Here is a 22,805-nt window from a genome sequence, read left to right on the forward strand (position 1 = left end):
CAGATCACTACCTAAAGAGACATTATAATGTCTGTATCAAAGCATTTATGAAAACAGCCACATCTATATTGTTTGCTAAATTTGATTCCACTAATAAGGCATCGCAAGGTAACGATCATGGAAGTTCCCCTAAATAAACCCCGGCAAATGTACCATTAACTAAGGTTCTATTATTAATCTTTGCAGATGAGGGCTTAAGACTAGGCTCCGGCCAGCTATTGCGGCTACAGAGTAACCAAAAGGTGTTCAATTCCCTGTAGAGATTCAAGAGATCCCTTGAGAATACTTTGCTACTAGTTGGAAAACACAGACTTGTTTGAACAAATCTAGAACCACCACCAATTTAAAAAAGGTGTTCTAATTCAAGTGTATTACAAATTAGAATACCAAATCGTTTTGGAATATTTGGAGTAGTTCAAATGTTCATACTAAATTAGGTTAATATTGGAATATTGCTAGATTAGCTAGAAATATGGGTGATCGAGATTGATAGCACTAGATCAGAATTTTTATTTAATTGTTCGAAATAAGGCTACTCTAGCCATGTTTCCAAGAGACTAACGCTATAGCTGCTGCTTTATTTTGGAATCCAGGAAAGGAAACAAAGAGCTTCAGGCGGCTGCTGAACTTGCAGCAGAGGCTGTTAACTAGCACACAATTTTGAGCTTGTACACAGGCACTAATAAAAAAACAATCGCATAGTTGCAATTGACTACACTGAATAATTTTGGGCCAGTGGATTGTTAATAATTGTATCTTTAGTCAAGTAAAAAATCCCAGTTTTAGTAGCCAAAAGGGACCACAAAGCAGGCCTACTGATATATACACACATACATACACACTCCACAATCCCTCTACGTTGTCACAACATGATCGAGGCAGACACCAGTTGCAATTTCATGGTTTTATTTTCCTTCGCTCGCCATTACGCGTTTCGACAGTCCCTGCGGTCTTGGTCACATGACATGGCTGTGCTACTCATGTTTATAGGTCGTCACATCACTTTCACAACATGAACATAAAAGACATTTCATTCGTTTTGTTTCAATTCATCAGTTTTGTGTTGTTAATCACACCGTCTCAAATGCAATAATATAACTTATTTCATTTGGGCTACCTTTCATTTTGTGAATCTAATTTTACTATCCACATTGTGACCATCTCTATTTTGTACCGATCACCTCAATATAACACACGGACTCTTTAATCCCTAATGGGAAGTATCTTTTCACACATTGTTTTGCTTACACAGTCATTTGGCAGTCCTCATGGATGATGATTGTCGGTTACGCCACAGTGGCTTTATTATTGGTATGACTTCCCCACTCAGGGATTACAATCCTACAGTCATGTAAAGCAGTGATTATATATATATATATATATATATATATATATATATTTTTTTTTTTTTATGCCACTGCTTGTTTTTTTATGCCACTGCTTGTTGAGGTGGTACTCAACAAGCAGTGACATCTCCAAGGGTCACGAGGAGTGGACTGAACCGCAGGAGATAATAGACAGAGAGGAGAACAACGTTATAAACCTGTCAAAGAGGACATTGACGATCGATGAAACCAATGTCCTCAGAAAAGGTTTAAGCTTCTGTCCAGCCAGCGAGTTTGATCCAGTTAATGTACAAATTGATTTATTCAAGTACATTAGAAAACTGAAGTTTAAAAAGATCTTTTTACTTCACCCACCAAAACCTGACACTACAGAACTCAGGACTTCTATCTTGGCCACAAATGTGAACGTGGTACCTACATGTGAGGAACTGGCAGATATACTACTGAGACCCACACAGGAACTGCCAACAGGGACAATGAACCCTAATAATGTGGAACACACAGTGACTGAACAAAAAAGAGATCCAAGTGCGATGAAGAATAAATCAAAAAAACTACCGATGACAAACTTTGATGCCATTGATTTATTCAACGAAGCGGTGCTATGTGATCTGGAAAAGATTACAACTGGAAAAATGAATCAAAAAACCTCCAACATATCAAGGAAATAATGGGAGGCTATAAAATCACTTAAAGAGGATAAAACAATCGAAATAAAACCTTTGGATAAAGGAGGAAACGTTGTCATTTTCAATCGGGATCATTATCTTTTGGAGGCACAAAGACAACTGAATGATAAGGATTGCTACATTCCCATACAAAGATCTGAATATAACAAGAGCATCATAAAGTTTCATAATATGCTAGAAGACTGGCAAAAAGAAGGTATGCTCAGTATGGACGAATATCTTTTCTTAAAGTGTGAAGCACCTATCGTACCAACTTTTTATCACCTCCCGAAGGTACACAAACATGCTAAAAGACCTCCAGGACGCCCAATAGTGTCCTCGATTGGTAGCCTCTTAGAAAACACTTCCAGATTCATAGACTCTTATTTAGCACCTTTCGTGAAGGACCTTCCTTCCTACGTAAGGGACACTCAAGATTTTTTAAGCATCATGGACAGTGTTACATGGGACTCTGAAATGTTATTAATAACATTAGATGTTGTTAATTTATACACCTGCATCAATCATGAGGAGGGTCTGACTGCCATCAAGTGGTTTTTAGATCAAAAACCAGATCACTTTAACAGTCACAGTGCCTTGATTCTCTCAATGATTAGGTTCTGCTTGTACAATAACAACTTTTTGTTTGATGGGACAATGTATAACCAAAAGAGAGGTACTTCCATGGGCTCGTGCTTCTCTCCCAGCTACGCGAATTTATTCGTTGGCTGGCGGAAGAAGCACGAGGCCTGGAAAGATACCAATGGTATATGGACTGAAAGCATTTTGATGTGGACCAGGTATATAGACGATCTGTTCATTATCTGGCATGGTGATCGTTTGTCTGCGGAAAATTATATTGCTACCCTCAATACGAATAACCTCAACCTAAGATTTACTAGCACTAGCAGTATCAATTATTTAGATCTTGAAATATTTGTACATAACAACACTCTACAAGCCCGCCTATATAGAAAGCCGACGACGGGTAATGCGATACTGCATGCTGGCTCCTACCATCCTAAGAGTCTGGTGAAGAATGTGCCCTATGGCGAATTTCTTCGCCTAAAGAGGAATTGTTCCTTAGAACAAGACTATATGCAGGCCAACAAGGATGCCAAAGAGAGGTTTAAGACAAGAGGGTACAATGAAAATATTTTACAACAGGCCAGTGCAAAAGCCTCAGGCATTAACAGGAGGGCTCTCCTGACACCAAAATTAAAAGTAGAGGTGCCTGATGAAGTGAGAATGATTACCGAATTCAACACCAAATCGGGGGAAATTAAAAAGCACTGGCACATACTTACCACAGACAAAACATTGAAAAAATCACATGACACAGAGACCATTAATTACATACAAAAAATGTCCGTCTCTGGCCGATCATCTAGTCCGCAGCCATTTTAGAACAATGGTTCAACCCATCAAACTGTCAAAAGCAACAGGCTTTTTTCCATGTCTAAAATGTAAGGCATGTACATTCAGCAGAAAAATGTCAGACTATCCCAATCGCACTGGTGAAAAGAAACCCAACATAAAAATCAAACAGTTGCTAAATTGCAACTCGGAATATACTATTTACTGTTTAACCTGCCCCTGTAAGCTGCGATATATTGGCAGCACCATGAAACCTGCTAAACTAAGAGTCCTGGAGCATATGCGGGCAATTACTAACAACGACAGGACGTACCCCGTTGCCCGCCACTTTGCCGAACATCACCAAAGTGACTGGGAGAAACTCAGTTTTTACTGTATAGATCAGGCCCCAAAATTGGAACGGGGAGGGGACAGAGACAAGGCCCTACGTATCTTGGAGTCAAAGTGTATCATCAGTCTCAAAACCATGACTCCGTGGGGCCTCAATAACAATGAAGAATTATGGGTTCACCTCTAATTTACATATAGTCTGACACATGGAGAACTAGGGCCAAATGTATTCATCTAATACACCCTAGGGATAGTGACAACACTCCACTGCTTAACCATGAATCTCGTTGGGAAACTTATGCTGCAACACAATAGCCCATTCAGGGCTGTATAACTAATGTAATGCATTATAGGAATGAATCATCCTATCAAATCCGCACTTTATTGGTAAATATCTATGAAAGATGCCAAAAAATAGAAATTCTATAAAAATATAGAAAATACTTGAATTGGTTGCACTTACAGAAAATACTGTGTTTACAATACTTTTTTTAAATGAAAGTTTTGTGTTACATGTTTTTAAATGAGCACTATGCACTTTATTTAATGTCACATTTCAAAACCATGTATAATTCAATGCAATTTGCATATTACAAGATGGCCACCATCTTTGTGAATGTCAGTAGCCGTCTTCTATGTTTATGACAATGTCAGACTGGCTAAAGGTTTAAAATGGTGACTCATATGTGGCACAAACGTAACACTGACGAAGCCTGTAAAGGCGAAACGCGTCTGTTTGGGGTGAGGGGGGTTTGGTGTAATAAATTCTTGAAACGGATACCAGAGTGCCAGCCGTTTTCTTTCCCAAACAACGGATGAGAGGAGGAACGTGCAGTGATATATATATATATATATATATATATATATATTTATTTTTCTTTTTCTTTTTACGGAGTTTGATATAGTACGAACTTGACCCAAAGGTATTGGGTATTAGAGCGCTTTTCACGAGCACCAGTTGCGTTACATGATAACATTCATATTTTTTGTTTTGTTAGGCACAACCGACTGGTTAGAGACAGCTGCTCTAGAAGGACGAAGCTGCAGGCGGTATCGGACAAAGGCTTCACAAGGCTAGATACCTTTCCAGAAAGGAGCTGCTGAACTGGATTTGTTGCTGCAGAGAAGAACATATCAGGAGCTACCACAAAGTCAGGCCAACCAGCAATGCATCTCGAGTGGATCAGCAAGCCGGTTAAGTTCCTGGACTCCTGGGGGTTCTCAGGACACTTTTTGGTGGAAAGTTTTCTGCGTCCCGGTTTGGGCACCACCTTTAGCACCACTCTGAAGAGTCGAAGACTGGTGATGAGGGCAAGAGTCACTTAAGGCAGGGTCCAGGTGCGGGTTCAAGGTTGGAGCTTTTTACGTTCCAGTAGCTCAGAACAAGAGGCCCGCCAACTAGCCCTGGAGCCACTCTGATAGTCCTGGGATCAAGCAACAAGGCAGGGATCAAGCAACAAGGCAGGGATCAAGCAACAAGGCAGGCCTCAAGCAGCATGGAAGGCCTCTGGTAGCAGAAAGGCGGTACTTTGTGGTCAGCAGGGCAGTCCTCTGAAGTACATGGCAGTACTTCTGGGGTCCTGTGCAGCTCCAGGAGAGTTGGTATAAGGGTCCAGTACTTATTACCCAGGGCCATCCTGTTGAGGTGGGAGAAACTTCTAGGCCCTTCTACATCTGGTTTCTGGAAATTTAAACCCTTGCCACTCCCAGGCTCCATGAGGTCTAAAATCTAAGTGGGGCAGGGAACAGGTCCACTCCACACATCCTGGCCGGATGGCCTATCCTGTCCATAGGTAGTCTCCCTTTGTCTCACTGTCAAGAAGGAAGACATAGAGGTGATCACATGTTAAACACAGTCTTGCGACCCAGGACATAGGCTCCCAATGATCATGCCAGGAAAATGCCATCTTTTTCAAAGTAATATAATCTACAATGCAAGGAATTTTGTGTCCATTGTGATTTTGTATAAAAAAAGTGTTGCACTTTATGTAACATGGTTCACTTAAGTCACTTATTCCATGTTGTTTACTTTGTGATTTATATATGTGACAATATGAATGATTTTTCAAAAACATAAAATGCTAAATATATATGTGTATATTGAGTAAGATTTTCGTGTAGTGTGTTTGACTCACATTCAATGTTAAAATAATTGCCAAACACGGTTTATGTTAAACAAGTTACTACACTGCATTCTTGTGGTATTAATTCCTATTTATACTAAGAAATTGTACTATCCAACAGAAAACATTGTAGAATATATTGCATATACCCAGGTTCTGAGCGACACTGGATTACCCAGTTATCTTTAATGATCTTTCTAAAAGGGGCTTTTTTTGGATTGCAGCTAAAATCTGACTTAACCAATAAGGTGGGCTTTAGATTAAAATTCTTTTGAGACTAAACATGATATTTTTACCTGTTTCCAAACAAAAGCTAACACTTATTAACTGCAATAAGATCGCCCAATGTTATCCTATTGGAGATGTAGGCCTCAACAGTGAAAAAGGAACGTAGGCGTTTTCACTACCAGGACATGTAAAACTTAGAAGTACATGTCCAACTTTTTAACTACAATGCACCCTGCCCTATGGACTGTTTAGGGCCTACCCTAAGGATGATATATGCGTTTAAAAGGTAGGTTAAGGCTTAGCTAAATTTGTATTTCAGGGTCGAATTGGCAGTTTAAAACACACAGGCTGCAATGGTAGCCCTAAGACATGTTTTGAAGGGCTTAAGTGAGTAGAACAATAATTGATGCAGGCTCACCAGCAATATTTAATTTAAAGGTCCTGGGTACATGTTGTACCACTTTACTAGGGACTTACAATTAAATGTGTCTATTGGGTGTAAGTTAAGTGAGCACAAGCACTTTAGCACTAGTTAGCAGTGTGCACAGAGTCCTAAGGCTACAAAAACAGATTTCAGTAAAACAGGAGAAGCAAAAGCAAAAGGTTTTGGTGATGGGCACCCCAAGAACTGGCATGTCTACCAGTCAGCATCGCTTTTAAATTGAAAACTTAAAGGCAATTCTCATGTATTATAACTATGTTAGGGTACAACAACATTAGACGTTTATTTTCTACAGCCTACATATTCAATTCACCCACCTTGTCTATACCCAGTTTCTTATTCTTGAAAACAAATATTTTTATAATGGGTATATTTTTATAATGGGTATATTTTTATAATGGGTATATTTTTATAATGGGTATATTTTTATAATATATATATATATATATATATATATATATATATATATATATCAGTCAATTCAGGAAGCACACAAAGCGAGGAAATCCACAAGAAGCCTCGTATGAAGGTACACTCTTTTATTTAGTAATCTTGCCAACATTTTTGTTTTCTACAAAGCGGGGCAGCTAACACATGAGAAGCAGGCATTAACCCACATGGGACACATTGAATATGCACGAACTAAAAGAAATTAGAGCGCACCTATGTGGCAATACAGTGCACATGAACTACGAGCACCAGAAGGCCGCAGGAGCGCCACGCCCACAGGGGGAAGGTGTATGGAACTTTAAATCGTTCGTGTGCAGCGCAAACTCTTTTTCTTTTGCTGCCACTGATGAAAGGACATCTGGTCCTGAAACGCGTCTGGCCACAGCAAGGAATGCCGGTTCTTGTGGAGGGATTGCTGGCAAGATTACTAAATAAAAGAGTGTACCTTCATACGAGGCTTCTTGTGGATTTTCTTGCTTTGTGTGCTTCCTGAATTGACTGATATATATATATATATATACACATACACACACACACACACACACTTACAAATGTTTTCGTACCTTTCATGTGACGTGTATGCATTTTCGAAATAAACCCAATCATTGCAGGTTATCAAAAACGCAATATCCCAGTGGGAAAAAATATAGCAGCGATATAAAATTGGGGGGGGGGGGACTTACTACGGCAGAGTCATACCCTTATCCATTCTTTTGCATCATTTCAAAGACAGTATTTTGGACAAGATCATATCTACCTCGTAATTCCTAGCACTGGTAGTGGCAGCCTTTTCCAGCTCAATTCGGGCCCGTTTGTGACTGTGCTCCATCTGCAACTTTTCTCTTTCGATCTGCAGGAGGTTCGACTTGGAACGGATCTGTTCAGCTTGCTCTTCAAGCTAGACCAGTGGGAAGAGACAGTGGGAAAAACACAATTAAAAAAGCAAGAGTATCTGAATCTACTTGCACAACATAGGTAACTGAAAAGCGCACCTTCACAAAAGATTTATATGGCTACCCAACTCATTAGTACTCATTTTATGTACCTTAGGAGGAAGGGCTGCTGGGTGGAACCCACAGCAAATCAGACTTGGGACCAGATCCCTACAGTCAATGCATTAATCCACTAAGCTGTCAGACACAAGAAACGTATATCATCTTTCATTCACAATTCCACAACCAATACTAATCATCACCTGACACTCAAACATTTCTTGGAGACACCAGGGCAAAAAAAGTCATATGCTCATCATGGCACTTCACTGTCTGCCGCTGAGCTTCTTTCAAGCCTTGCTTACGTGTAGCACTGCTTGAAAGTCCCATGTAACCTATTTTGAATGCATTGCCCACAGGAAAACCTCAACCCCCGATGTAGTTCTCCCTTTTGCTTAATGGCCAGGTTCAAGCTGTAAACAACGCATATATACAAAGTGCAAACACATATTAAGTCAGATTGATACAAATATTGAGACCTAAACTGTAGAAGGGGTGAGTTTCCCAGTACACCAAGCAGAATATCCCCAATTCGAAAGACACACATTACCCAAGATTTGATGCCGGGAAATACCCAATAGGGAGACAATCCGTCATTTCTGCCCCAAATTCTATATATTATCAAACTGTACATCTTTAATTTGCAGCAGGGGATTTCAGAAGGCTAGGCTTCGTAATACTTGTGGATAGCTGAGCACCTGGCCATCAGCAACATGTCAAGACAGTCATTTCTTCTCAATATATCTTTGCTTGGTTACCTTTTGCTCATCACTGTGTAAATGCATATACTGATAAAATAAATTAGTTATCTCTATCAGAATTTGTTGGCATGATAATTGGTGCAGCTGTATCTTTTGGAGGTTGTTTTTGGAGTCATATACTGCCTTTGCAAATAGTTCTGTGGTCTCCATTACAAACGGGTGACTGAATTAGTTTATGGGGACATGCTGTCAGTAATGTGAAGCAATGAGCATTTGTCAGCCAAATATATCCGTCTTCGAGAGTTGGGAGGTTGAAGTTGAAGACTGCAGGAGTTTAACAAAACTGTTTACAATTCTTCTTGAAACGATCACAATCTCAATTGACTTTTGAGCTCACAGCAATTCTCTTTCTTGGGTTTAATGGTGAAAGGGAAACATAAGGAGAGAAAGGGAAGGATAGAGGAATATTAAAAGTAAAAATAGCAACGGGTTGTTTGGGCTACCCTAGTATCTGTGGAGTCACGACTGCGTCTATTAAACACAAATAGCACAAGGTACAGTTATTGTGTGGTTGTGGTCTTTATAACGCCAATCAGGAGTACCACACTTTGAAATAATGCTCTAATAGCATCAGTTACCACTCCCCAATACGAGCAGCAAAACTCGGAAAAACAAGTCTTCCCATTCAAATTTCACAAATTGGGGTGTGGGGTCAATAGGGTACAAAATTCACAAATCCTGCAAACACAAATTGCACCCAGAATGGGGCCCTAAATGTAAGAGCAATATTGAATCGTATTCAGAGGGAGTGAGCTCAATTGAGAAAACACAAAAATTACAGTTTGCATCTACACTTGGGGCATCATTGTGAGTTTTCCTATAATCCAACTTCATCATTACAAGAAGAGTACTAATTGAATGTATTCAATTGGATGTAGACAATATTACCATCACCTATTAAAATGGCTAAACAATTCAAATGCGTAGGCAGTACTATGCGGGCTACACCATCACTTTAGTTACTTAAAGCAGAGCTCAAAAGGCAATAACACATGAACACATTAAATGGAATTAGCAAGTTTGTATTGCAATTTATTGACTAGAGTATTTTGCTTGTATTACAATAACTCACAAATAAGCCTGCAATACTAGTTGAATCTGGTGTACAGGCGGAGTGTTCAGGATTAAAGACACTGGGAATATCCAATATATTTGTCATTACTAAGAAAGGTTATTTTAGCTATGATTAAATTTGCTTCCACCAGTCTCCTGATTTCAGGAAACTAGTATTGTACATTGGAACCGATACAAAGAGGTTAGCATAACCTCAATGTTAGAAATGGGGGTCCCTAATTGGCAACGGTTTGCACCGTTGTCCAAGTAGGGACCCTTCTTCCTTTTCAGGGTAAGGGAGATACACTGCTAAAATAAACCCTGCTCACCCCCTTCGTAGCTTGGCACGAGCAGACAGGCTTAGCTCAGAGGCAGTGTGTTAAGCATTTGTGCACACATACAGTAATACAGTGAAAACACTACAAATGGACACCACACCAGTTTAGAAAAATTGGCAATCTTTATCTGAACCAAAACAAGACCAAAACGACTAAAATCCACAATACAGTACTAAAGATAGGATTGCTAAAAAAGCTAGAAACAGTTCTGTGTCAAGAAATTGTGGAATGGAGGGTCTGAAGAGCCTTGCACTGATGATAATACGCAAGTAGAGGGGCATGGGCGGGTGGAGGGATCACTCACTGATGCGAGACTGTTAGTATACTCAGTGAACTGTGGCCTTTTGCAATTTATCGGTTATATTGATGTGATATGATATTGCTTTAATACTGTTATTGTAGGGTGGCTGTGACATGTGATAATTATGTGTGTCTGTGGGGAGGGAGTTGGTTCCCTCTGCATTCTTAGCATTTCGGGGGGGGGGGGGGGGGGAGAGAGACTCTGTCATGTTTGAGGGTGGGTAGTTTTAAATCCACGGGCAGGGGGGCAGGGAGGCAGGGAGGGGGGTGGACATGGGAGTGAGGGGAGATGTTTGGCAGGTTACTGTGATTTTCTTATTTGGTTTCTTGGTGATTTGGTTGCTAAATTGAGACGTCTGATTGACTTCCTGAAGGAAGAATTGTTTATCCAAATGTTATTTCTCGCATGTACAACATGTGAAACAGACGCATTGGTTGCTAAATGGCACTTGCTAGTCATACAGAATACTACACTATCCTATTTAGACACAACTCGCAGGAGGAAACAAAGGGTGACTTGGGGAGGGGGAGGGGGTGTTCTGCAGAATATAGTGATTTTCTTATTTGTTTTTTGGGTGATTTGGTTGGACGACAATTGCTAAATGGTTGGAATTATGTTTTCTCCTGCATTGCCATGATCTGTGGGGGGGAACGAAGGGGGACACACAGAGAGGGGAGAAGGATAATGAGCGTTCTCTAACGGTAATGTCCTGGAACGTGAATGGGTTGGGCGATAAAATCAAGAGGGGAATAGTGAAACAATACCTAAAGAGGCATTCGCCCGATGTGGTCTTATTACAAGAGACCCATTTGATGGGACAGAAATCAAAGCCCTAACTATATGGGGATATAAACTCTTAGCGCATGCAGACTACACTACGGGCTCCCGGGGTACGGCCATATTAGTGAAAAAGGCCACTCCCCTTATTCTACACAAGACATGGGCAGACACGGCAGGCAGGTTTGCGGGGGTGGAGGCCCAATGGGACGGAAAGGACATCAATTTGCTCTCGGTCTATCTGCCGCCCACCCTGGGCAAGTCAGCATTGGAAGAACTGGGCAATAAGCTGATTGGACTCCGTGAGGGTGCACTGATAATGGGGGGAGACTACAACATGACATTAGATGATACTGTTTATCGGCAGCCACCTAGTTCACAGGACAAATCTAGCGACCTTCTTGTCGGTTTTACACAGGCACTGGGTTTAACGGACGTAGGCCAGATGCTCCACCCCACCGACAAAATGTTTACCTATTTCTCCAATGCACACCGCAGTTTGTCACGTATGGACTACTTCTTCACACATTTGTCCTCTATAGGTAACTTTGCCCAATATAAAGTCCTACCTAGAGGAATCTCGGATCACTCCCCAATCTTGACAGAATACTCGCACTGGGAACGCCAACCACCAGCCACGATAGTGATCAACCCATGGCTCCTAAACATCCCAGACATTAGGGACGAACTCCGTACACAAACAGAGAACTACTTTGCTGAAAATGTGGGCTCTGTTGATTCCTTGCGCACAATCTGGGAGGCATTCAAAGTGGTGCTCAAGGGGGTGGCTCGATCGTTGAGGACTGGTTTTTTTTTGGTAATCAATTTTATTAAAATTTTTATAACAGAAAAGTTCATTGGTCGCAGTTCAATAATCATCAGGGTAAGCATGACAATACATACAGTTGACAGAGAAAAGGGCGATCCGTTAGGGTATAACACGGCAGTCCATACAGTAGGTACAGCTGTACTTGTAATAAAATAAAAGAAAGGCAAATCATCAGGGTGGAAGCATATTGAACCATTTACCCCACACTTTACTGAATAAGTCAGGGCACCCCTGGGCTTCTAATAGGGCCTCCTCCTGGATCCCACACCAGTCCACTCCTCTGCTCCAACCTTTAATAGTAGGCACCTTAGCCTGGGACCAGTGCGCCGCTATATCTCTCTTGGCCACTGCCACAACTGTCCCCAACAGGCGCTTGTCCGCCCTCGAGCCATCCAAACCATCAAACACCCCCAAAAACAAACGCAGCGGGTCATGGGGAACCTCCCATCCCAGGGCCTGCGTGAGCTCACGCTCCCCCCCCCCCCCCCCCAAAACGGCACCAAAGCTGGACAGCAGCAGACCATGTGATAAAAATCAGCTGGGGCGGAGGCACACCGTATACATACTGGAGAGGATTTCAGCCGGGCCTGGAATAGACGTGTCGGGGTGAGATATGCCGCATGTAGGTAATACAGTTGGACTAGGCGCAACTTGGAGGATGTGGTCAGGCTTTTGGGCGCCATAAGGGCATCCCTCAAGTCTGCCTCTTCTAGGGGGCCCAACCAGCCCTCCCAGCGAGCCCTGAGCCGATCTAGGGGAGCAGGACCATTGTTCACCAGGGACCGGTAAATACGGGACACTTCTCTCCCCCCCCCGGATTTCCCATCAATACCTGAGCCTCCTGCGGGCTGAATTCTGGAAGGGAGACAGATGGTGAGACGTGTGTATGGAGGGCGGAGGACTGGTTATATCGCCAAAAAACAGGAGCTTCTGACTAAGGTGGAGTCTGACCTCCTTAAGCTGGAGAGGGAGCATTCGCTGGATCCCTCACCGGACACCAGTCATAGGCTTCTTTTGAAATAGGACGAATTCCGGATCAAAACTAGGGATCAGATGGTGGCCAAGCACCGCGCAATTCAGCACAGACTTTACAAACTCGGGGACAGGACAGGTAGGACACTGGCATGGCTAGAGAGGCGGGAACAGGGTTCTCGTGGGTTCACAAACTGACGTCACCGGAGGGAGTTATAGTTGTGCATCCGAAGGACATAGCGGAACAGTTCGCTGATCACTTCGAGAGGGTATACTCCCCCTCTACCCAATATACAGCGGAAGAATCTCGCCAGCTCCTTCAAGACAGTAATGTACCGAGCCTCTCCAAGGCGGACAGGGAGATGTTGGAAGCAGACCTCTCGACTGAAGAAATAGGTAAGGCCCTAGAACAACTCAAATCCGGAAAAGCGATAGGGCCTAATGGTGTCCCGGTGGAATTTCTTAAGGCCATGACATCTTTGACGGTGCCACATCTGAAAGCCATGTATGAAGAAAGCTTAGAGAAGGGTCAGCTACCGCTGGATCAGCGTATAGCTTCTATTGTAGTCATTCATAAACAAGGTAAACCGATAGACGACTGTGGCTCATATAGGCCTATTACGTTGATTAATGTAGAAGCGAAGGTGCTAGCCAAAATCCTGGCGACTAGATTGACGACAGTCATTGCATCACTGGTCCACTCAGACCAGTCGGGTTTTATGCCAGGGCGGAGCACAGCCCTCAACCTTCGCAGAGTACACAATGTGATAGCCAGGAGACAATATATTGAAGAAGACGCAGCTATATTGTCTCTCGACGCCTCTATGGCGTTTGTCTCCATAGAATGGCCTTACTTATTTGAGGTCCTGCGAAGAGCGGGGTTGGGGCCCAAATATGTGGCCTGGGTGAGACTCCTTTACACTGGAGTACTGGGCCAGGTAATGGTTAATGGTTTTACTTCCCATACGTTTGAATTCCGTAGGGGCACGAGACAAGGTTGCCCACTATCCCCATTGATCTTTGCCCTCGTATTAGAACTGCTCGCGGCCTGGATAAGGAGGGACGTGATGGTTCGTGGCATGCACTGGGCAACAGACGTAGAAGACCGAATATCGCTTATGCGGATGACCTCTTGCTTTATTTGACACTCCCCTATAGATCGATCATTGTGGTGTTGGATATATTCACAAACTTTGTTAAATATTCGGGATACGCGATTAATTGGAGTAAATCAGTCCTGTTCATGCTGAAAGGGGACGTGCCGCGCCTCCCATCACAATGTGTGATAAAGGTTGTAACGGAAGGATTTCGATACCTAGGGATTTTTATCACCCCAGACCCGGCCTGCTTCTATGATTGGAACTTGGCCCCGTCTCCGACCAGACTGCGGGCAGATGTGAAACATTGGAGAACTCTACCCTTGACGCTGGTGGGGAGGGCGGCACTTTTCAAGATGCTGGCCCTTCCGCGCTTCCTCTATGTCCTACATAACTGTCCTCACAGGGTCCCTGACTAGTACTTTAGAGCTATAGAGAGCAAGATAACCACGCTGTTGTGGGACGGTAAGGCCCCCAGATTATAGCAAGGCAAAAATCGACTAAAGGGTGGTACCACGGAGGCCTAGCTCTCCCGGACCTGCAGAGATACTACTGGGCGGCGCAACTGGTGACTGTCAATCACTGGATATATCATCCCCCGGATGATCCAGCATACGCCCTCGACAGGTACCAAACTGACCGCTCAGGATATTTGGGAGCCTTATATACCACCGACAGGAAAAACAAAGGGAAGTTCTTCAGACCAACCAAACATACACTAGAAATTTGGCGTCTAGTTACCTCTCGACTGGGATGGGCGGGCACTCTCTCGTTGGCCACGCCATTATGGTTTGCTCAAGGGCTGGGTAGACTAGGCTACCAGCCTGGATTCGACAAATGGGACCTTATAGGACTATCAAAAGTAAGAGATTTTGTCAAAAAGGGGGCAATACTGACTTTCGCGGAACTCCAGACAGAATATCGGATGGCACAGGGAGAAATATAGATACCTACAGATCAGAAACGCGTTGCGGGCAACTTTTCCGTCTTTAACAGACATACCGGAATCGTCGCCCCTAGAAGATCGCTTGCTTGACGGGCTGCTCAAGTCGAAGGCGATATCCCTAACTTACAGGAAGCTGAGTAACAGGGAACAGTGGCAGGACGACGTAGGTCCTATAGAGGAGGACGACTGGCAATAAGCCCTGAGTTCCCGTGTAAAGCCGCTATCACCCAGAGGTTTTGCCTTATTCAACTGAGAATACTCCATCGATCATATAGGACAGGGACAGTCTTGGCCAGGATAGGATCCAGACCTGATGACAAATGTGTGAGGGGATGTTGGCAACAGGCCACATTTTACCATACACTATGGTCCTGCACCAAGGTACGCCCACTTTGGGAGGAAGCCACAAATCATATGCACACAGCCCTGGGGAAAGCGATTACACTTACACGACAGCTCGGGATATTGAACATATGGGAAGCTACTGACCTAACAGACGTAGAGAGGCAGTTTGCAACGCTGAGCTACACATTGGTTAAGAGAGAGGTGGCTAGGGGCTGGGAGGTCATGCACCCACCTTGTGCCACACTGTGGGCCAAAGAAATGGATAGATGCATGCTGGCGGAGACCGAGGTCTATAAAGCTCGAGGATGCCCAAAGAAGTGAGATAAGAAATGGTCACACTTGAATGCATACAGGGGAGATGTGTGTGTGTCACCCACAACTGAAATGGAAATGCGAAGGCAGGAGAGACTGGTAGGAGAGATGTGATGAACATTTCTTGCTAAATGCTTTAATCGTACTATCTTATTGAAATTATGCAATGTGTTGTCCAATCAAGTGCTGTATTATTGTGATTTTACTCAATAAACAAAGTTTTTTTTTTTTTTAATAGAAAAAAAGAAAATGTGGAATGCAACACTTCTACACAAAGTACCTTGGATGCGTCGAAAAAGGCAAGTAAAAAGGGGTCACAGGGGAGGTGTTGCGTCGGTTCCTTACACTCAGGGAAGGTGATGCGTTGGTTCCTTGCCCCGGGGGAGGTTATGAGTCGGTTCCTTACTGCTGCGTAGGGGAGGCGAGGAGTCAGTTCCTTACCGGAGAGGAGGTGATGCGTCGGTTTCTTACTGCGTGGGGAGGTGAAGTGCCAGTTTCTTACTGCGTCCCCCTACGATGCGTCTGACTTGGTGCTTCAATGCAATGTATGACAATCCGGTACGATGCGATGCATGAAGACCCGGGATACGCTGCAATGACTATAGCCACGTCCAGTCGATGCATTGGTTCTTCTCCAACAGGGCCTGCGTCAGAATCGGTGCGGTGATCTCAGGCGTCAGGAGTAGGCACTGCGTTGATTCTTTGGCAGCAGCAATGCATCGGAAACATGCAAGGAATCGACTTTTAGTTCTTGCAGTTTCCAGTCCCAAAACACCCTCCAGAGGTACAGTACACTGGCAGGCACCTCTCAGCAGGTCAGAACTCCGAGCAAAGGAGTCAGGTGGGACTGTGGGTGAAGTCTTTGTGTCCCTGAGACTTCATAACAGGAGGCAAGCTCTATTTCAAGCCCTTGGAGATCTTCCTCAAGCAGGGGACACAGCAAAGTCCTTCTCCGTTCCTTGGCAGAATGTAGTCACTGCAGCCCAAACAGCAAACAGCACAGGGGTAGAATTCCCCTTCAGTTTCTCCAGCTCTTCTCCTTGGCAATGGTTCCTCTTGATTCCCATAAGTGATCTCTGAAGTGGTTTCTATCCCTGAGACTTCCAACAGGAGGCAAGCTCTACTTCAAGCCCTTGGAGAAAACTAACAGCAGGATGATGAAAGCATAGTCCAGTCCTTTCCCTGCCCAAGACAGAAGTAACCACTGCAGGCCAACCCCAACAGCACAGGGGCAGTACTCCTCCTCCAGCTTTCCCTGTTCTTCTTCTTCCTGGCAGGGTCCTTAGTTCAGCAGTAGTCTAAAGTCCAGGGGTCGGTCCCCACTTTTTATAGCACAAATCCCTTTGTTGTTTGGTGGCAGAGAAGCTCTTTGCCCAGCCAAAACCAGTTCTGTCCTCTCTGGTGCAGCTGCCCGGCAGGAGGTGGAGAAAGCCATGTGTAAGGTAGAAAGGGCCTATTCAGGTGCAAGGGAAATCTCCCCCCACCACTCTAAATGCAGACCGGGCCTATTCAGGTGCTAGTGAGTACTTCTCCCCTTATTCTGAATGCAGCTGACGTTGATTCAGCCCATCCCTGACTCATTCAGGAAAGTCTGGAAACACATCAACACCCTCCCCCCCTCCTCCACCCCAACCCAACCCCTCCCCCACCCCAGGTGGCTGTCTGAGAGAATGCACCTCTCCAGCCCCTGTCACTCCAAAGCTAGACAGTCAATACAAAAACCAGCAGAGGCACACAGGATGGCTAAGCAATAAACAAAAGCACTTTCTAAAAGTGGTATTTTCAAACACACAATATAAAAACCATCTTTACTAAAAGGTGTATTTTTATATTCTGAGTTCAGGCATACTCAACTCCATCTTTCCATCTTGTCGCAATGCGAAGATATATTTATAAGATGTTATGAATAAACTTCCATTCTATCTTATGGGACAGATAGCCTTTCAATAGTGAAAATCGAAATGCACTGTATTTCACTATCAGGACATGTCACACACACACACACACCAGTACATTTGTAGTGTAGTTCCTATTATCCCAATAGGCTCTGCGCATTGGAATAATACCTTCAATAGTATAGGCCTAGACCAGACGTTAACTAGGTCTTCTATTGTCGATATTAGACTTAAAGTTTTGGGTTTGCCAGCTAGCTCAGAGTTCACTAGAAACTTTCTCGAATAGGCAAGGAGGAGTTGAACCTCCCTGGAAAGACAAGAAGGGATTTAGTTTCTGACAACCATAGAACATGACAACTTTGCTCTCCCCTAATCGAGAGTGTATCTCTAGAGTCGTGTGAAAACAAAAGACAACTTATTTTACTCAGTCAGTACGTGCATTCTTAGTCTCACCAGATTGTAGAGAAAAGGAAGAGACGGGCGTGTTCAATAAAAGATGGTATTTATTGATCAGTCTCTTTTCTCATACAAGAGAAATGGATCGATATTATCGCAATACTTATGGTTAAGTAAAGTGCATACAATAAAAGCAGAAGTATAAAGTAATACTGTAAAAACATTTATATGGTTTCTAAGCCATATAGTGGTTTAAAGTGGATAAAATAGATACATACATATATACATTTGACTAATCGTACTCAACTGGTGCTTCTAACTACGCCTACCCCAATGTACCTGACCTAAGCCTAATACGTGGGCGGGAATAGAAAGTAGCAGTTTAAGTTAAGTTTGTTTTGCCAAGTGACTGACTCAAGAATTCTCTGCAAGGGGTTATTCAGTTCTGTACCTGGAATCTAGGATGGTATCTCTCGTCTTTGGTCTCGATATTCCAGGCTGCCTGCGAGGGCTGCTCGGAAGCGCCGGAGCTGGATTTCTCGGCAGGAGAAAGCAGCGTCTCGTTCTCAGCGCGTCAGGAAGGCGGGGCTGCGCCAGCGGGGTCTGCTCTGCTCTGGGCTTCGGCAAGTCTGGCTGCTCCGATCTCGTCACCACCGCGTGTGTTTGCTTAAGGCAATACCGGTAATATTTATACCTGTAAGGTGCCGAGATTGACGTAAGGATGGACATAGATACGTCAATAAGGATGTCATACGAACTGGTCGTTAGCACATTCTTTTGCTGAAGTTCTCGGTGAAATCAAAACAATGGCCGCAGGGTTTTTCCCAGGTTGTCATAGGTTTGATTTGTTTTGAGAACTCCGTATGCCTTATCAGGGGCTGGAGGAATATTGCTTGTCTAATTAGATGGCAAGCGTTATGACTTATTCAGATAACCCATTCCTGTGCCGTGGTGTGGCTTAATCAGATAACGGTTTCTGCATCATGGGATGGCTGCTAGTTAACTTGTTAACCAGAACAGGGTCCGGAATAGGGGGATCGATACAGAACCTATAGGAATACATCACACATTTCGTATCTTTCACATACACTGCACCCTGCCCACAGGGGTATCTTGGGCCTTCCGGAGGGAGGGGTGTCGTGCATGTAAGAAAAGGGAAGGTTAGGGCTTGACAAGTGGAGCACGTGCCAGGTCGACATGGCAGCACCAAACTGCGCACAGATACTGCAGTGGCAGATGTGAGTTATATTTTGTAGCGCGGAGAGGCCGTCACTCCAGCGGCCCAAGAACTCTTCTCCTCCATGTGGGGATTCATTAATGGACCCCCCCCTCTTGTCTCCACAGTCTAACGATTGGAGATATTCAATGGAACATTGCCGCTCCCGGGACGAGGAGGAAGAAGACGGCGGTCTCTTTAATTGGCACACGCTAGGCGAGTGGGAGGAGCCTGCACCGGCGTCAAGTACGGCAGCTGACGGCACACAGGTGTGCTTGTTCACCGGAGGAGTTGGAGGCGAGTGTGGAGTGGAGTCGAGCGAGGGGTCGGAGATCGAAGTGGGAGAAGCAGGCGAGAGAGGAGGAACCGGATTAACACCTACGGCAGAGAGGAGAAGAGACCCGTTGGCGGCGCGGGAGCCAGGAGGCCATCGGCAACACAAGCCGCCCAGCCGCACGCCAGGAGGTGTGTGGCTCACAGAGGTACGGAGCCGTATCGCGGGCTGGGTGGGGAGAAGGGGTAGGTCAGTCCAGTGACCTCATACCCTGCTGTATTCCCCGGTAACCCCTTCCAACACACCCCCCTGTCCCTCTCACAAAGCTGCATCTTGTCACGCGTGGTGTTCCCTCACTCCCTATCCCGTACACCAGTCTGGACTTCGGACTGATATCTGTCCTTTCTTCCTTTTCTTCCTCACGGCTCGCCTACCACCATCACGGAGTCAGAGGAGTCTCATTCCCGGAGAAGCCCCCGACGTATCAAGAGGGAAGAAGACAGTCCCAGGCCGAAGAGACGAACAGAAAGAAGCAGATCACCCCAGAGGCCCCCTTGGAGAAAATAGTGTACAGACTTTCTTTATTCACAAATAAAGCCCGGTGGCACAAAAACCCGCCTCTTGCCCTTTCCTCATCAACCCACTACATATTTACAGGCTGCTCTTGAGGGTGGCACAATCAGTGCTGCAGGCCCACTAGCATCATCTGATTTACAGGTTCTAGGCACACACAGTGCACTGTAGTAGGGACTTACCAGTAATTCAAATATGCCAATCATGGAATCACCAGTCCATCATAATAATTTACAGGGAGAGCAAATGCACTTTAGCACTGATCAGCAGTGGTAAAGTGCCCAGAGTCATAAAAATCAAACAAAAACAGGAGGCTAAAAAGCAAAAAGTCTAGGGATAAACCTGCTGGACAAGCCAGGTCTAACATTCAACTTTCGCAGAATACCCTAGGGCTCAATTAGAGAAGTAAGTTACGTTCAAACTACGTATTGAAGAGGATGTTTTCCCAAATAAAGAAAATTAGAATGCCTAGTTTTCTTTAGAGTAATACAGTGTAACTATCGAGAGCTAATTTTTTTACAGCAATCTGAGACAAACGATGCTCTAAATTTCTTTCCTTATTAAGAAACTGTAGTGTGTCATGGTCCAAAAACATCAGCAGACCTCAGACATGTATGTCCTGCTTCCTCTAATGTCAAGCTGCTTTTCGTAAGCCATCAACATTGAGGACATTCCTCCTGCCCATCTGGGAAGAATCAAAGCAATCTGCCCGATCAGAAGATGGCGGGCAGGTAGGATATCTTTGCCCTTCTCTCAGTCTCTGCCACCGGCCCAGCCGATTAATGAAACTTGACTGCCCTGCAACAGCCACCGATCATCGCTGGCACCCCAGGGGCCCTGGGAAGCCTTCACACAAACCCGAAATCTACTAACCGGCAGACCAGCCATCATCGGAAACAGACTCCGGCAACTGGGGGGCCTACAAAGGAGGCCAGCGGCCTGGCATTCAGATGTGGGGAGGGGCCATGAGACGCTCGACTCAGAAAATCGCGGGATCCTGTCCAGCCTCGATCTGAACTCCCGGCCGTGACTGTGTTGCTGGAGAGCGAACGAGCGTGTGGCCCGGAAATTAATGCCTCGCAGAAGTGTGGGGGGGCCGTCCAGAACCCCGACTGGGCCTGGATGGTTGTCCCGGTCCTCGTTTGTGGAAGCCATGGGGGTTGACCCTTCCTCAGTGGTCAGCGACGAGAAGGAGAAACCCTCATCGCGCCAACTTTGCTGAGGACCAACGGGAACAGTCAAGTAAGTCCCCGCATCGCAGGAGGCGTTGGCCAGGGGAGGCCTCAGACACGTGACACGGCCTGCTTTTAGAGGAGCAGACTTTTTTTTTCTATAACCTTTATTTAATTTGTTGGCATTTACATACTTTCTTGGTCATTAGGTATATAACACTGAAATCACACACTTGGCATTGCAGACCCACACAACACCATATATCTTGAGTGCAATGACAATTTTTTTATAGGGGATGTTTTGTGAGTTGGGAGCCGAGTCTTGTTGGCGCATATAGCTAAGGAAAAGATCCCAAATATCTCATGGCCGGGACCTCGGAGGCATCAACTCCCAGTAATTTGATAATTGTTCATGAGAATAAACAATGTCCGCTATCCAGTCTTTCAGTTTAGGTGCCAGGGTACCAACCCAGCACATTGCAATCCTTCGTTTGGCCAGAAGTAGTAACAGCGCAGCAGGTCTGCGAGAGATTTTTGGTATCTCTGCCACATGTCCCAGTAGGCCAACTAGCTGGGAGGGAGTCAACTGTAGCGGTGTGATTTCCCCTGGTGCCCAGTAGACCTCCACCCAATATGACGCAACCGCCGGACAGTGCCAGGCATGATGAAGAAAATCTGCTGTGTCAGCGTGACATTGTGTGCAATGTGAGTCCGGAGACAAGCCCATTCTATATAGCAACACTGGGGTGCGATATAAAAAGTTAAAGTGAATGAGACGCAACCGGTAGTTCGGGGAGAGTAGTTCGAGTTGGCTGCAGCATATTGACCACTGCGCGTGGAAAAGCAAGATCGTCCTCCCAGGCCATCCGGGCTGGCAGTTGTGCTGCAGGTGGGATGCGTTGCATGGTTTCGTAGAGTGCCGTGACGAGTTTCTGCGGTGCAGTGGCAGTGTAGGTGGATTCTAGCGTGGAGAGGGTCGCAGGTGGCGCTGGAAAGGTTGAGAAAAGCCCACGGCAAGTTGCCCGCATTTTAATAATACAGAAAAGTGTCTAGTGGTGCGCTGGGTGCCATCGGAGGGTCGAGAAAGTAATTGCCTGGAAAGAGATCAGCAAAGATGTGCATGTAGAGCTTGGCCGCACGAGCGCAGGCACCACAGTCTTGTAGTGGAGGCAGCAGGGGATACTTCGCTAATGGCATAGAGGAGAGGAGCTCCTGCGCGCTGCGCCAGCCCAATCCAGGCCCACCGCAGACATTGTGGTGTGTCAATTTCAGCAACAGGCCTTTTGTAGAGTGCGAAGAGGGCTGTGGGCTGGGGCCATGGCGATACCGCATAAATCCCCACCGCGACCTGCGGCTGAAATGGCGTGGGATGTGTCCAGTAATGTAGGAAGTGTGCCTGTGCACAGAGCGTGTAGAGCTGTAGGCCTGGTGCACCCAGTTCCCCCCTGGAGCTGTGGTCTGGTCAGTATTTCGTACTTAACCCAGGCCTGCTTCCCAGTCCACAAAAGTGCGATGAGGTTTGATTGAAGTCTGGAAAAAGGCTTGTGTAAGTGGCGTGGGAATATTAATGAATAAACAGAGAAACTTGGGCA

At 45.0% G+C, this 22,805-nt stretch overlaps 1 protein-coding gene across 2 annotated transcripts in view; it reads right to left on the reverse strand.

Annotated features, from left to right (window-relative positions):
* MAD1L1 (mitotic arrest deficient 1 like 1) overlaps positions 1-22,805 on the reverse strand; it is a 2,576,418-nt gene that overhangs the window by 2,513,915 nt on the left and 39,698 nt on the right. For both annotated transcript variants that reach the window (XM_078664968.1, XM_078664969.1), the window contains exon 3: positions 7,722-7,862. In XM_078664968.1, the coding sequence (XP_078521094.1) occupies positions 7,722-7,862 (141 nt within the window). The remainder of the gene's footprint in view (positions 1-7,721; positions 7,863-22,805) is intronic.

The sequence above is a fragment of the Lissotriton helveticus genome, chromosome 10 (genome assembly GCF_964261635.1).
Source record: "Lissotriton helveticus chromosome 10, aLisHel1.1, whole genome shotgun sequence".
In the NCBI taxonomy this organism is placed as follows: Eukaryota; Metazoa; Chordata; class Amphibia; order Caudata; family Salamandridae; genus Lissotriton; species Lissotriton helveticus.